The sequence below is a fragment of the Pelodiscus sinensis genome, chromosome 1 (genome assembly GCF_049634645.1).
Source record: "Pelodiscus sinensis isolate JC-2024 chromosome 1, ASM4963464v1, whole genome shotgun sequence".
Taxonomy (NCBI): Eukaryota; Metazoa; Chordata; order Testudines; family Trionychidae; genus Pelodiscus; species Pelodiscus sinensis.
Window position 1 is genome coordinate 313057378 of NC_134711.1, and position 16519 is coordinate 313073896.

A 16519-nucleotide genomic window follows, 5' to 3' on the forward strand; every position below is an offset into this window, starting at 1 on the left:
TCTGCCATCAGCTTAGAGGTCACATTGGTCCCTTGGTCTGTTAATATTTCCCTCGGGATTCCCACCCGGGAGAATACTTGCACCAATTCCTGTGCCAGCGTTGACGCTGTCGTATTCTTAAGGGGGACCGCCTCCGGGTATCGGGTGGCATAGTCAATTATAACCATTATATATTGATGTCCTCTTCGGGACCTCTCCAGAGGTCCTACTAGGTCTAAAGCCACCCGGTCGAATGGTACCTCTACCACGGGGAGGGGGACTAAAGGGGCTTTTGGTACCCCTCCCTGTCCCGTCTTCTGGCAGTCTGGGCAGGACTCACAAAAGTCTCGGACTTCCTTATAAATCCCCGGCCAAAAGAACCTTTGTGTTATGCGCTGTAGGGTTTTTTCGCGCCCCAAATGGCCTGCCCAGGGATTAGCATGCGCAAGGTCTAATACCCGCCTTCGGAATCTTGCCGGGACCAACAGCTGGGTAACCTCCGTCTGCCCTTCAGCCGTCCGCGCGACCCGATATAATCGGTCGGCTCTTACCTCGAATCGCGGGGTTGGTCGGGGCGCTGTCCCGTCGGGGTCTCCGTTCTCTCCAGTCGCTTGTTCCCAGGCATGGGTTAAGGAGGGGTCTTCTCGCTGGTCTCTTTGGAAGTCCTCTTCCCCTCCTACCTCCTCTGAAGCGAGGGTTTTCTCCGGTTCGGGCTCCTCCCTTGGCCCTTGTGGCATGCCCCTTGTCGAGTTTGCCACCCCAGCTGGTGGCGGTTGCTCCTGCGCATCCCATTCATGCAGGATGCGTCTGAACCCCGGCCAGTCCCGGCCCAGCAGTACCGGGTATACCAGTTTCGGGGCTAACGCTACCCGGCAGATCGCTTCGTCCACCCCATCTGACAGGCGAACCCACCCCGTGGGGTAGGTCCGGACATCTCCATGTATGCATTGCATGGAGATGTTTCCCCCTGCTGCCTCCCACTCTGGGACCAGCTCTGTCCGTACCATTGTCTGGCTGCACCCAGAGTCCACCAGGGCGGTCACTGTCTTCCCCTCCAGCTTTACCTGTAGGGTAATCTTTGTCCTATCCTGTGGTCTCGCTCGGAGGTCTGCAGCCATCACCTGGCCATACACACCCTCGGTAGGGGCGTCGCCGGCCCGCCGGGGTCCTATGGGTACCGGCCCGTACGACCTCTGTGAGGGCTTCCCGCCTGAGCTCCCTTGCTCCTTGATTCCACCTGGGTCCAAACCACCTTCTGTTCGCCCTTCGGTTCCCCTTAACGTCAAGGGCTGGTGGTCCCCCGGCCTCCTCCCGGGGCTTTGGCTCTTCATCCTTCCCCTTGAGCAGGCTGGGGCTTCCCTGGTCCTACTCGGACATGCCCTCCATAGGTGGCCGGGCTCCCCACAGGCCCAGCATAACTGTGCCTCCCCGGTTACCTTCACCGGGGCTGCTCTCCCTTTGTTCCTCTTAGTTGGGTGGGGCCTCCTGGCTCCCACCCCATAGGGGCACTCCCTCCTCACGTGTCCCTTGCGCCCACAGGCCCAACACGTTTTCAGGCTCGGCCCTTGCCCCCAACTCTTGGGGCCTGGTTTATTATGGAGTCCAGGGTCACCCCTTTTCTGTGGCCGGCTCCCCTTTTTCCATGGCCAAGCCTGTAGGGCCTCCCAGGCCCTCCAATACTTATTCATTCTCATAAGGAAAAAAAAGGTTTTTTTTTTTTTTTTTTTTTTTTTTTCCCCAACTCCCGGTCTAGTCCCGCGGCCGACGGACCACTATTGGTTCATGAAGACCCCTCTTTTACCTTGGGGTTGGGGTATTGCCCACGTTCTCCACCATCTGTCATGGGGCGCACGCCCCCCAGTAGCCTCAGTGCCCCCTGACTGTCTTCACATGGCCCATCTCAGGGCAAGTTACAGTCTGTATGGGTTGCTCATCATCGGCTTCACCGCAGTTTATACTGGCCCTTTAAACAGGCCGAGTCTCCAAACAGATTCTCGTCGTAGCTGGGCACCCCCCGGTAGGGGGACCCGGGCCCACCCTACTCCACCGGGTCCCGGCCCAGGGCCCTGTGAGCGACCGGGTATAGGGTCACTCCCTCGGTGGGGCTAGCTAGCCAAAACCCACCAAGTCTCTCGGGCTAAGAGGGGCGCCTCCCGCTCCTGCCCTGGGCCACTTCCTACCTGGCCTTGCCCAGCTGGCTGCGATCTCCAGGCCGGCGTCCCCTCGGCAGGTAGTCTCCAGGTGGCACCAACTCGCCTCTGCTTTCCTCCCGGCCTCTCCTGGAGTCCCCGGCAACTGCTGAGGGAGAGCTTCTCTCTCCAGTCCCTCTCCTGCAGCTGTAGCCCTCCCAGGAGCTCTTGCTGCCTCTGCAGTCAGCCCTGCCTCCTCTCCAGCAACTGTGCCTCTCCTTTTATAGCCGGCAGCTGGGCTCATTAGCCTCACCATCTCAGCTGGTCTTCCAGCTTCCCTCAGGCTCGGGGCCTGAGCCTTGGGCTTAAAGGCCCAGTGCAGGGCAGGCGCCCTGTCACATTCTAGTTTTTTAATCAGTGTTGTGCAGTATCAATTCAAAAGTCTTATAGAAATCTAAGTATATTACATCACCACTATAACCTTTATCCACCAAATTTATACCATAATAAGAAAAAATCAAGTTCATTTGACAGGATCTTTTTTCCATAAACTCATGTTGACTCATATTATATTACCATCATTCAATTCCTCTTTAATCAAGCCCCGTATCAGCTTGTTCTATTATCTTGCCTGGTATCTATGCCAGACTCACAGGCCTATAATTACTCTGATCATTGTGTTTACTCTTTTTAAATATTTGTACAACATTAGTTCTCTTCCAGACTTCTGGAACTTTCCCTTATTCCAACACATACACTTAAAATCAATATTAACAATCCAGTGAAGTACTGAGCCAGTTCTTTTAAAATTCTTGGATATAAGTTATCTAGACCTGCTATTTTAAAAATGTATAACTTTAGTAACTGCTGTTTAACATTCTCCTGAGGTACTAAAGCAGGGGTGGGGAATCTCAGGCCCAGGGGCCAGATGTGGCCCCCAGCTTGCTTGGATCTGGCCACTGAAGCTCACAGCTCCCCTCCCCTCCAGCATTGGGGTTGCCAGGTGTTTGATTTTGAACCAGACAGTCCAGTATTTGAGCTTTCTGTTCAGGAAACAAATTCAGAAAATATAAATGTACAGTATTTTCTAAATAAGATGTAATGAAGATTGTGATCTAATGTCAAGTGTGTCCGGTATTTTTATTGAAACCATCTATGCAGCGCTCAGTGATAAATAGGTTGAGAACGAATGGTAATTATTCTATTTGAGAACGTATGTTAATGATCAAAGGCAGCAGGGACAGAGGTTCATTCCAGCAGATGTCAGGCTTCTACCAGCAGCATGCAGTAAGCTTCTGACAACATCCTTGTGCTACTGGTCCAGCTCGGAGACTGATAGAGTTGAAGCACAGATACTATTCTTTCTGGGAATCAGTTACAGGTACTCCTCACTCCCAGGGTGGAAGCACCAAACACAGGTTTCTAAAGCAAAAGTGGTGATGCCTTAGGACTTAACTATGACTGGAAATTTACTGAAACTGCTACTCCAGAGCAGTGATCGTAAGCTAGGCCCCTCACCCTGTGGACACTGTTGTATCAAAATAAGAATGTCAACAGAAGGACATTCCAGGATATCTGTTTTGGTAAACTTCCCAGCAGGGCCAGTGCCAGCCTCTTCCTGGTGTGGGGCTGTAGTGGGCTAGACAGAAAATTGTGGGAGGGACTGTGCTATACATCTTGTGGACACACATGGGAGCTCAGAGGCTCCCCTGTCCTGTTGTGGGCCTGGGAAGAGCATGAGAGTTCTGGCCCAACACTGCCTCTTCACAGGAAGGATCCTAAAGCCACCCTAGGCTCTGGAACTGAAGCTCAAGGTCAGTGCTGCATACCACCTTGTGGCACAGCTTGGCTCAGTGTCTGGCAAGCGCACTGCTAGCATCCCCCAGACAACCAGTGTCTGCCGGCCCCTGCCCTCTGCTCAGTCTGCAGTCTCCCATCTCTGTGCCACCCCCACACTGTGCACTGCCCTGTACAAGGTGTTAGCGTTCCACCATGTGCCAATCTCCTCTTCATAGGGTGCCTGCCTACCTGGGACTCATCGCTCCCTACCCACTCTCCCTCTGTTTGGGGCTCTCCATGCTTTGTCCTTGCCCCCTTCCCCTGTCAGTGATTCCTGAACCACTATGCATCCTCTCCTCCCCTCACTGCAAGTCCCCTTCCTCTATGCACCTTCCCGCTCTGTGATCCCGCTCTCCTATGTATGCTCCCCTTCCCTGTTCTGTGAGCAGCTTCCCTAAACAATCCCACTTTTCCCCTGATTCTCCCTCCCTTATAAATGCTCCCCCCGCTTGTTATTTCCTTCCCCCCACTTCTTCCCTGTGCTCAGTATGCCACCCTTTCTTCTCTGCTGCTGCTGGCAGTGGTGCAGCCTTCAGAGCTGGGTGCCCAGCCAGCAGCCACCATACTCTCCATTCTGCTTTCAGAGCCAGGCCATACCAAGCTTCAGGATCGCTACCAAGCATTTGTACACCTCAACTACCCACCCAGAGAAATAAAAAGCAAATTGAAAGAGCCAGACGAATACCTAGAAACCATCTACTTCAAGACAGACCCAAGAAAACCAACAATAGAACACCACTTGTCATCACGTACAACCCCCAACTTAAACCTGTCCAACACATTATCAATAAACTCCAGCCTATACTGGAACAGGATACCATACTCCAAGAGGCTCTGGGAGACAGACCCATAGTCTCCTATAGACAACCACCTAACCTCAAGATGATTCTTACCAACCACCACAGGACATACCACACTAATACCAACCCTGGTACCTTCCCTTGCAACAAACCCTGTTGCCAGCTTTGTCCACATATTCATTCTGCTGATACCATTATTGGACCTAACCAAGTGAGTTATAAGATCAAGAACACATATTCCTGCGCATCCAGAAATATAATCTATGCTATCATGTGCCGAAAGTGTCCGTCTGCTATGTACATTGGACAAACATCTCAGACAGGCTGTGTCCAGACTCCATGCCTCCGTCGACGGAGGCATGTAGATTAGCCAGATCGGAAGAGGGAAATGAAGCCGCGATTAAAATAATCGCGGCTTCATTTAAATTTAAATGGCTGCCCCGATCTGCCGATCAGCTGTTTGTCGGCAGATCGGGGGAGTCTGGACGCGATGCCCCGACAAAGAAGCCTTTCTTCATCGACACAGGTAAGCCTCGTGAAACCAGGCTTACCTGTGTCGATGAAGAAAGGCTTCTTTGTCGGGGCATCGCGTCCAGACTCCCCCGATCTGCCGACAAACAGCTGATCGGCAGATCGGGGCAGCCATTTAAATTTAAATGAAGCCGCGATTATTTTAATCGCGGCTTCATTTCCCTCTTCCGATCTGGCTAATCTACATGCCTCCGTCGAAGGAGGCATGTAGTCTAGACACACCCACACTTCGCCAAAGGATTAATGCCCACAAAACAGATATCAGACAAGATCACAAAGAAAAAACAGTTTCTTGCCATTTTAACCAGAAAGGACACTCTCTCAATGACTTAACCACCTGCATTCTGCTACAAAGACCTTTTACATCTGCACTTGAAAGGGAATCCTCTGAACTGTCATTCATGTTAAAATTCGACACTTTCCAAAAAGGACTGAACAAACATTTGAACTATCTCACCCATTACCAAGATAGTTTCCCCAATTATCACCTCTAATACCATTAACTCACAAACATCTCACTCTCCCCACCTCTAATATCATCAATTCACAGACACTTACCTTCCTTCCCCCCCTCCCCCCGCATCCCTCTCCTGTTCTGCAATGTGATTTGTCCTTTTCATATGTGTTCATTTTTTTAATTGTATCCTTTGGTATATATGGTTGTGACTACTTTCTTCCACTATTTGATCTGAGGAAGTGGGTCTGGCCCACGAAAGCTCATCACCTAATAAACCATCTTGTTAGTCTTTAAAGTGCTACATTGTCCTGCATTTTGCTTCAGGCCATACCAGGCCACCCTTATTTCTGTGTAACATTTGACCTTTATGCTGGGAAGGGTGGTTCCAGCAGGGGGAGGTGAATGGCTCCAAAATCCAACCCTTCCACCTCCCTCAGCATCATCCCTGATTTCCAGGTTGGTAGCATACATGAAGGCTGAAAATTTCACTCCTGTAACCCAGGGTGTATTTTCAATAAGGTTTTAAGTAGGGCCGTACCAAACTCACAGTCCATTTTGGTCAGCTTCATAGCTGTAGTCATAAAAGTCATGACTTCATCTATTTAAATCTGAAATGTCATGGTATTGTAATTGAAGGGATCCTGACCCAAAAAGGAGTTGAGGGGTGGTTGTCACAAAGTTATTGTTGGAAGAGTGTCGTGGCACTTCTCCCCTTACTTCTGCATTGCTGCTGGCAGTAGCACTGCCTTCAGAGCTGGGCAGCTGGAGAGTGGTGGCTGCTGGCTGGGAGCTCATCTCTAAAGCCACAGCCAATGCCAGCAGCAGTGCAGAAGTAAGAATGGCATGATATGTTATTGCCATGCTTACTTATGTGTTGCTGCTTAGTGGGGTGCTGCCTTCAGAGCTGGGTGCCCATCCAACTTCTGCCACTCTTTGGTTCCTAGCTCTGAAGGCAGCACAGAAGTAAGGGTGGCAATACTGTGACCCCCTAAAATAACCTTGTGACACCCCCCCTTGCAACTCCCTTTTGAGAAACGCTAGAATACTTCCCCACATGAAATTTGTATAGAATAGGCCGGGTAAAGGCACAGAAAAGACTAAATTTCACAGAGGGGGACTGGATTTACAATCCAGGATGCATTTTTCATGATGTGAATTTGATAGTGCCCCAGTTGTAAAGCTAATACTACTGCTGTTTTACTTAGAAAAACATCTCCTCATGACCATGGAAAAAATTGATTAAAAATGGGCGAAAAATATTTTGGGAGGAAAAAATGCTTTGGTGAAAACATTCAGTGGAAAATTTCAACTCTTAATCAAAAAAGAAAACTGTGTATTTCCCCACTGCATGCCTCTCCCAAAAAAAACCAAAAACCTTTTGATCAACGCTGCCATTTACCCTCTCACTCTTCTACCTTCCATCTTGCCCATTTTGTTCATTTCATACAGCTATTCTGTCTTGTCCTTTCCCAGATGTAGCCCTAGCAGAATCCCCGTGCAAGAAGGTAAGGTGATTACTGGTGTCCGATAGTGCTGTACACAGAGTTAGTCCAAGCAGGGGCAATAATTTTTGATGGGGGCCACTCCAAGAATTTGGAAAGTGGTCAAGGGCTGCACTCTTCCATATTAATGGAGAAGGTGTGGAGTCTGGGATGGAGATTGGGTGCAGAAGGGATCTTGCAGTAAGGGACTGGGGTGTAGGGGAGGGTATGAGGTCTGGAAGGGAGTTTGGGTGAAGGAGATAGTTGTGGCCTGTGTTAGGGGATGAGGGTGTAGGGGTTTGGGTCATGACCTAGGTAAGGAGGGGGTTGTGACTTGAGGCAGAGGGTTTGGGTTGGGACCTGGGGCAGGGGACTGGGGTGCAGGAGGGGGGCAGAGGGTTTAGGTTGGGCCCTGATGCAAGGGTTTGGGGTGCAGGATCTGGGAGGGAATATAGAGGCAGAGGGTTTGGGTTGTGGGGGATAGGGTTGCAGGGAAGACAGGGTTTGGGTTGTGATCTAGGACAGGAGGGGGCTGTGACCTGGGGTAGAGGATTGGGGTGCAAGAGAAAGGGCAGCGGGCTTGGGTTTAAAGCTGGAGCAGGTTATTCGGGTTGCAAGATCTGGGAGAGGAGGAGAAGGAGGGGCAGAGAGCTTGGGTTATGTGGGGTTGGAGTGCCGGAGGCAGGCTGTCTCTGGGGGTATGTCTACACTACAAAGTTAATTCGAACTAACAGACGTTAGTTCAAATTAACTTTGATAGGCGCTACACTAGCGCTCCGCTAGTTCGAACTTAATTTGAACTAGCGGAGCGCTTAATTCGAACTAGGTAAACCTCATTTTACGAGGACTAATGCCTACTTCAAATTAGCTAGTTCGAATTAAGGGCTGTGTAGCCACTTAATTCGAACTTGTGGGAGGCTAGCCCTCCCCAGCTTTCCCTGGTGGCCACTCTGGCCACCACCAGGGAAACTCGTCTGCCCCCCTCCTGGCCCCGGAGCCCTTAAAGGGGCACGGGCTGGCTACGGTGCCCGTGCCAGGTGCAAGCCTGCCAGCATCCAGCCAGCAGACCCTGCACCTGGCACGGCTCGAGCCAGCCACCCGCTACCACCCAGCCCTCCACCTCTTCCCGGGACCAGGCTGGCGGCTCCCGGGAGCCTGCCCGGGTCCACAAGAGGTGGGCGCCCGTGTGGTCTAGTGCAGAGATCGTGGACCTCATCCACGACCTCCGCACTAGGCACAGGAAAGTGGCCGTCTAGGGCAGGATAGCTGCCAGCCTGGCCACCCAGGAGCAGGTTTGCATGAAAATCAAGGTGGCCCACTGAGACCCCCGACCCTGAGCCCTGAGCTTACAATGGCCGTACTGGGTCAGACCAAAGGTCCATCTAGCCCAGTAGCCTGTCTGCCGACAGTGGCCAACACTAGGGACCCTGGAGGGGATGGACCGAAATAATGACCAAGCTATTTGTCTCGTGCCATCCATCTCCAGCCTTCCACAAACAGAGGCCAGGGACACCATTTCTACCCCCTGGCTAATAGCACTCCATGGACCCAACCTTCATGACTTTAACTTCTCTTTAAACTCTGTTCTAGTTGTAGCCTTCACAGCCTCCTGCAGCAAGGAGTTCCACAGGTTGACTATTTGCTTTGTGAAGAACAACTTTGTTGTTAGTTTGAAGCCTGCTACCCATTCATTTCATTTGATGTCCTCTAGTCCTTCTATTATGGGAACTAATGGAGAACTTTTCTTTATGCACCCTCTCCACCCCACTCATGCTTTTATAGACCTCTATCATATCCCTCCTCAGTCTCCTCTTTTCTAAGCTGAAAAGTTCCAGTCTCATTAGCCTCTCTTCATATGGGACCTGTTCCAAACCCCTCATCATTTTAGTTGCCCTCCTCTCTCCCAGCCTCTGTCTTCCCCTCTCCCACCTCCTTTTCCCAGTCTCACCGAGTTTTGTTCAATAAAGAGATCTTCTATTTTTGAACACACGTGTCCTTTATTTTGTACATCAGGAAGGGGGGCTAGGGAGGGCTCAGTGGAAGGAGGTGAGGGAGGAATGGGGTACGAGCCCCCAATGGGGAGGACTGGGCTGGCTCCGTGGGCTTCTCGGGGTGGAAGCTCTCCTGAAGCCCCTTGGTTGACCCCCCCCTCCGGATGGCAGCCTGCTGGTAGCACTCAGGGCACTCCAAGCCAGGACTGCTTTGCAAGCAGGGAACCCCTGAGAACTGTCTGTCTGGGGTGGGGGTCGTGTCCCTTTACACACAGCCCTCGGCTAGCCTGAGGCAGCAGCTCCACACTCTAAGTCCTAATCTGATGCCCTGCCGGCACTGCTTCCGGCCAGCCTTAACCTCAGTTCAGGGTCCACTCAGTGTGGACATGCTAGTTCGAATTAGCAAAACGCTAATTCGAACTAGTTTTTAAGTGTAGATGCACTAATTCGAATTAGCTTAGTTCGAATTAACTAATTCAAACTAAGTTAATTCGAATTAGTGCTGTAGTGTAGACATACCCTGGGAGATTTACCTCCTTGACTCCTAGCCAGCAGCCTTCTAAAGCAGACTGGTTGCAGGGGCCATGAGGTTTTTGAACAGCTATGAGCCTCAGGGCAGGAGGGGAAGGGTGCTTTGCAAGCTGTCGGGTGACAAGTATCTCCCATCGGCTGGAAACAGGCCAATGGGACTGTGCTGGGTGCAGGAGCAGCACGTGAAGACTCACAGCTATTCAATCAAAGCCCTGCAGCAGTTTCTCAGCAGTGTGCTGGGGTGCGGCAGGCAAGGAGTCTTCCTGAGGCTCTCTGCTATGTTCACGAGCTGCATCCAGCCCACTGAGGGTATTTTGCCCAGGCCTGGTCCATGCTCTGCCCCCACCTCACTCATAGGGCTGGCTTCTCATAACACACCACAGGAGAGTCACATGGCATGCTGGGAGTTGCAGTCCTCTTTTGCATCCCCCCTGCATTTCCCTCATTGTGTCCAGTGGCCTGGAGGGATAGGGGTGGGACTACAGTTCCCATGGAGCTGAGGCCCTTCCTTACAGTGCCAGCCAGGCATTGGCTGCAGATGCCTTTCTCTGTCGGCTTTGATTGGCTGGCAGTCAGAAGAGGGGCAGCTGCTCTTTGGGTCTGGTTGGAGACCCTGTGGGCTGTCTGGCATTGGTGTTGGGGAACAGTTTGGGGGCTGCAGACAGAGCCAGCAGGAGAAGGCAGGAGGTGTGCAGGGCCAGGGCCCGGGCCCAGCCCCATCCCCATCCCCATCCCTGGCCTTGCTCCCAGGGGAAATGAGCCTCAGCCTTCCCCCAGACAGTCAGAGCATAGGGGAGGGAGGCTGGGGCAATGTGCCACCCCAGCCTTCCCCACCCTGGCCGGAATCAGCCCCAAGGGGGACCATGGGGTGGGGTGCATTCACACCCCTGCTGCATACGGGCCTGTGACTGCTGAGCCAGAGTTGCTTAATACACAGATGCTCAGGGTGTTCTTGTCTGCTAGGTGTTGCTGTCCAGGCTGAGCCACAGCAGAGCATTTAAGGCACCCAGGGTGTCAAGGAAGGCTGTGATACAACCACTAACTCGTTTGGATTGTACCCCCAGAATGTGACAAGACTGCGTGCAATATGAGAAACATGATATTTTTACTGTGTTTGGAGACCATCTAGCAAATGGAGTTCTGATCCCTGGTGCAGATCTTCTAGATACTGCAATTTCAATAGTATGGGAGGCCTGAACACCTGCAGCGCTGTAGTAAAATATAGTAAAGACTATGTGTGGTGCTTCCCCCTTCCATTACTTAAGCTTGAAACAGCACATATCATTTAGCTAATTGCGCATGTTTTAGAAGCTGTAGTAAAAAGGGGAACTAGCCGTTTAGACCCATTTCTCAAGGACTGGATTACACGTATTACTTGAGTTAGGGAAATTTGCTAATTGCTATTGCTTAAGTAAGCTATACTGGTGGTTGTTACTGAATGGAATAGAGTTGAAATATGCTAACCAATAATGCGGCAACACGAAGCTAAGGTAACAAATCAAGACATGCCAAGTTAGATAAGAAAGTTAAAGAAAGTATAAAAAGGATGCTTAGCCAACGCTCAGGGTCGGCTCTGCTTTGAACATTGAGTTCCTTAGCCGTACCTTGGTTGCAACCAATAAACGTGAGTTGGACCCAGCCTGAAAGTGTGACTCTCTTCTTGGGGTAAATCAGACTAGCCTCCAAGGGGACGAAACCAGCAATTTATGCAACAGCGCATTGCCTTTAAATATGATGCTGTTAAAACTGATATCTTTTGTAGTTGAGATTACATTTCACTTCAGTCTCGACTGTACAGTGTTCATCCAACTCTGGTTAGCTGTGACTTGGAGAGGATAAAAATTTAAATCTATTTCAGTGTATGAGAGTAAAAAAATGTTGGGTTTAATTGTTTTTTCAGTCTTGGTGAATCTCATTTAGAATGTCAACACTTTCACTCCTTGAGGTTATTAGACCTCCCTAAGTTATCTGTTTGGTTTTTTTCATGTTCATTCCCACAGATTGATCATTTTGGATTTGTTCAAGATCTTACATTCCAACAGCGGTACCTAGTAGCAGATCAACACTGGAGAAAAGACAATGGATCAATTCTCTTCTACACTGGCAATGAAGGTGATATCACCTGGTTTTGCAATAATACGGTGTGTATAAAATAGATTTTTGTTCTCTAATATTCCTCCTATTTTTACAATGCGGCACATTAGTGGGAGACTGCATTGGAATACATATTTTAAAATCCAAGCCTGAAGTAATTTTGATTAAAACAATTGTGTTCCTTGAGAAAGAGTGAGCTAAAAGAATGCATGTAGCAGAATAAGGGAGTTTAGGGCCTGATTTGAAGCCCATCGACAGCAGCGGATTTAGGACAGGGCGAGCGGGGCAGCTGCCCTGGGCCCCGCGCATGCATCTTGGCACCACAGCGCATGCGCTGTGTCAAAGGGGGGGGGGGGGGGCGCGAAATTTTGCTGCCCTGGGCCCCGCGGCACTCTCATCCGCCCCTGCCCATTGAAGTAAATGGAAATACACTCATTGATTTCAAAGGGCTGGCAATCGGGTCCTGAGAGGAGGAAGGTTGATATTGTGTTGACAATAAACTGGCTATCAGATTTTGGTAAATCACCTCGCATTATGTTGGTTCAGATTCCCCATCTGGAAAATGGAGGTTATAATACTCCCTTGCCCTGCAGAGGAGTTGAAGCTAGATTGATTATTCCCTTTGAGATGGTTTGATACTAAGGCCTTGTCTACACTTACTGGAAAATAGGCGCTGCAGGGATCAGTCCCCTGGAGGTCAATTTAGCGTGTGCATCCCTGAGGCAGCTGGGAGTCCCCAGTTGTCCCACGCTGCACGCAGTGTTTCAAAGTGATGGCACCATATGGAACCAGGGTCAGCAGGGGACTCCCCCACTGACCCTGGGCTCCATGTGGTGCTGCCACTTTGGGTACGTCTAGACTACATGCCTCTGTCGCCAGAGGCATGTAGATTAGACTACCAGACATAGGAAAATGAAGCGGCGATTTAAATAATCGCCGCTTCATTTAAATTTACATGGCTGCCACACTGAGACGACAAACAGCAATTATGGCTGCATGGCCCGAACTGGCTCTGGCACAATAACAGTGTATAGCACTCTCCTTTACCTGTTGTGTTACTTGCCACTTGCAGAATTTTGAACCTGTGTGTATTGTCAGTGATTTACTAAACCTTCTTTGCATTTTATAGTTGTCTAGTTCTCTTTATTTTTGCTATCCTTATACAATAGGTGAATGACCAGTCAGTCACATATTTCCTACTGAAGTTATGAGTTTAATGAGTATATTTAAATGAAAGTGCGTAATAATTCACTGTCTATTCGTTGTTTTAAACATCTCCTCTCTCCCAGGGCTTTATGTGGGACACGGCGGAAGAACTTAATGCCATGTTAGTGTTTGCTGAACACCGATACTATGGAGAATCCTTGCCCTTTGGAAATAAGTCTTACACTGTAAGTGCCTTTTCCCCTTCTGATAACCCACTGGTTTCAAGACTGTTGAGAAGAATTGACTGCTTGCTTCCTTTCTCCTTAAAATTCTTCTATGCTAGTATAAATCCTGCTGGCTTGCGAATAACCATGTTTACCACATAGTAACAACTTGTATGAGTAAGATGAGCAGGATTTGGCTCCATGTTTACTAGTATTTATGGCAGGAGAGTCACATTTCCCATAACTATTGATTCTGTATAGTACCTTTCAAAAGCATCTAGGGATTTCCAGAATTACAAGCTACACTTGCAGAGATAATTCACCTGTTACCCTAATGCAGCCACCTCTGGTGTGGACTTCAGTCGCTCACACATTGCAAATGGAAAAACAAAGATTGATGTTTGAAAACGTGTCCCATGCTATATAATGTGTTCTTGTTTCAGGATTCTAAACATCTGAATTACCTGACATCGGAACAAGCCCTGGCAGATTTTGCGATATTAATTCAGCACCTAAAGGAGACAATCCCAGGAGCCCAAAATGCTCCTGTGATTGCCATAGGGGGATCCTATGGCGGGATGCTTGCAGCCTGGTTTAGAATGAAATATCCTCATGTGGTGGTTGGGTGAGTGAAGCTGCTATGCCTAAACACAGATCAGTAATGGCACATAAAAATGATGTGGAAAAAGAGGGATGTTTAGGAAGACCTAATACTTCTTTGCATTTATAATGTGCATTTATAACTATAAATATTGCCTTTTTTGGTTCCTTGTTGCAGAATATGTAGATGAGTGTGGGAATCTCTTTACCTCTGAAGGCTTTAAGTGCCGGCAAGCTTTTTTCCCTAGGCTGGTTAGGGAATGCCTATCGTGAAAGCATTCCTGAAGGCTCAGAGTTAACACTGTCTTAAATTTTTCTTCCAAAACGGGGATTCAGCCTCTTCATTTTTGGATGAAGAATAAAGTATCTCTTCTCAAATTTACAGAACAGAATCTGCCAGTTGTTAGTAGTAGGCATGCTTCAGTCTCAGCCACTGAAAATGTGCCACTGAGAGGTAAAGAATTTACTCAGGTTGTTTTATAGCAGCCATGGCTGCTGTTGAAGAGACCCACTGGAGAGAGAGAATCTCTGCCTCGTGTCACATTTAACAGTGATTGTTTTGTCCCTGGAGGAGTCTGCCTTCTGGAAACTCTTTTTTTTTCTCTGCTCAACTGGACTGCTGCTTCTCCTAACTCCAGCGGTCTTTAAACTCTTGTTTTCAAAGGCTGTGGTCCTGAATGTAATCTTCTCCATTGGCATCCTTTGGGTCTTTTTCCAGATGCAAGTTTGCCATAGAGGATATCCTTTGGGATGCACCCATCATTCATTTGGTGCACATGCCTAAGCCAACATTAGCATTTCTGTTTAAGGAGTGTTTGCATGCTGCATATATACAAGCTTGCTTGAAAACTCTTGCACCTCTGTCCCTCCAGGAGATTCCAAAGATTTGAAAAGGGAAATTCATATGCAAGTTGGAAGCTATTGTTGACTTTTTTCTGAGGATTTTTAAGTAAGCCTGTTAGTTATAACTTCTTAAAAATGACCCCTTTTAAGAAAATTTACTTTTTGAGTCACATGTTTTTTTTCACGCTCCATTGTCCTTAAGTTGCAGACCATAGAAAGTCAACAATTTGTCTGTGATAAGATTTTGTCTGTCTCTGGGAAGAAGTAACTTTTAAATATTATTAACAAAGAAAATTGTTGGCATTTTTGGCATAACCAAAAACTCTAACTCAATGAATAGCTAACCAACAGCAATTATTTTACAATGCCTATTTTTGTTCCTTGTTGCAGCATATGTAATTGAGTGTGGGAATCTCCTCACCCCTGAAAGCTTAAAGTGCAAGCAAGCTTTTTCCCCTACGCTGGCTAGGGAAGAACTTCATAAAGGATGGGCCAAGTTTGGGACACTTCACTTGGCTGTTCTCTCTTTTCTGAAGGTCAGGTAGGGAGAAGAGCAAAGAGTAGCACTGGGCTGAAGACTCAACACCTCTGTTTATATCCCTCATCTCATCATAAGGAAAAAGAGAGGCTCCGGGATACACTATGGTGTGGGAGAGGAAGGGTTTCCCACGATGCAATTGTGATCAGAAATTCTCTTCTTGGTATCTAGAAGTAAGAGAAGTGCCTCTATCTGCCCTTCCCACCCCACAGCAAACATGCAAGGGAGTTAGTAGAGTTGTTTGTAATAAATGTGGTCTTTACCTCAGCAAGCAGACTGACCAGCTGTTCCAAGAGTTGACTACTGGATGCTGTCTTTCCTTGGACAACTTCACTTATCATGGGAAGGTTTTTTTGGTGACTTTGCTTTGTAGTGCCTGAGGCTCTCCTGCCACAAAGCTAGCATCTGCAGCCTTCTGTGGCTTTTGTGACCTAGGCAGCCACTGCTGTTTTGTACTGTGGATTACTGTTTAGCTTTTGGCAAAGGATTGTCTTTTGGTTATGGCACTGGTCTGAGACAGGAGAGCTCTGAGTTCAGTGCCTCCGTAGACATTCATGTGACCGTAGGTAAGTCACTTAGCCGCTCTGTGCCCCAGAGTCCCATCTTTAAAAATAAGATAATAATTCTCCCACTCTTTGTTTGCCTTGTTTATTAAGATGGTAAGGTCTCTGGCAGACTGTCTCTTTATTTTGTGTGTGTGTGCGTGCATGCACGCGCACGCGTGCGCCTACTACACCAGGCCTGATTTCTCAGTTGGGGTCTCTTGACACTATTGTCCAAATAAATATAAACATACACAAGCTAGCAATTTAAAAAAAAAAATCTGTGACCTAGTATCTGACATGGCTAAAACTCCCACTTGTTTTGCACTCCACCCTGTGGAATATTTTTGTAAATGTATGTATTGTTCACGTAAATCTCAGTCAAGAGTGCATGTCCCAGATGAATTATAAACATCTATTTTTAGACACTTCTAATTACAACAGGAAATTTGTGAGGGAAGCATTGCCATATGGACAGAGACTCATTATTTTTAGAGGTGCTAGACACACATGTTTCACCAAACAATCTTGTCTTTCTGTTTCCATCCATAGAGCTCTTGCAGCCTCTGCCCCAATCTGGCAGTTTGAGGATTTGGTACCTTGTGGCACTTTCTACAGTATAGTGACAAATGATTTCAAAAAGAGTGGACAGTGCTGCTCAGAGAGCATCCTGAATTCATGGGAGGCCATTAACCGTGTCTCCTCTACAGGTAGGAAGTTGGCAAGACCTTTTTGAAATCATGCTTTTTAAAGGATCACAAAGTTCAAGCAGTTTGCTTAAAGAGCATCATTGT

At 48.5% G+C, this 16519-nt stretch overlaps 1 protein-coding gene across 2 annotated transcripts in view; it reads left to right on the forward strand.

The window, feature by feature from the left end:
- PRCP (prolylcarboxypeptidase) overlaps nucleotides 1-16519 on the forward strand; it is a 59209-nt gene that overhangs the window by 20464 nt on the left and 22226 nt on the right. For both annotated transcript variants that reach the window (XM_075919459.1, XM_025189238.2), the window contains exons 2-5: nucleotides 11739-11879; nucleotides 13122-13223; nucleotides 13646-13827; nucleotides 16278-16435. In XM_075919459.1, coding sequence (XP_075775574.1) covers nucleotides 11739-11879; nucleotides 13122-13223; nucleotides 13646-13827; nucleotides 16278-16435 — 583 coding nt within the window. The remainder of the gene's footprint in view (nucleotides 1-11738; nucleotides 11880-13121; nucleotides 13224-13645; nucleotides 13828-16277; nucleotides 16436-16519) is intronic.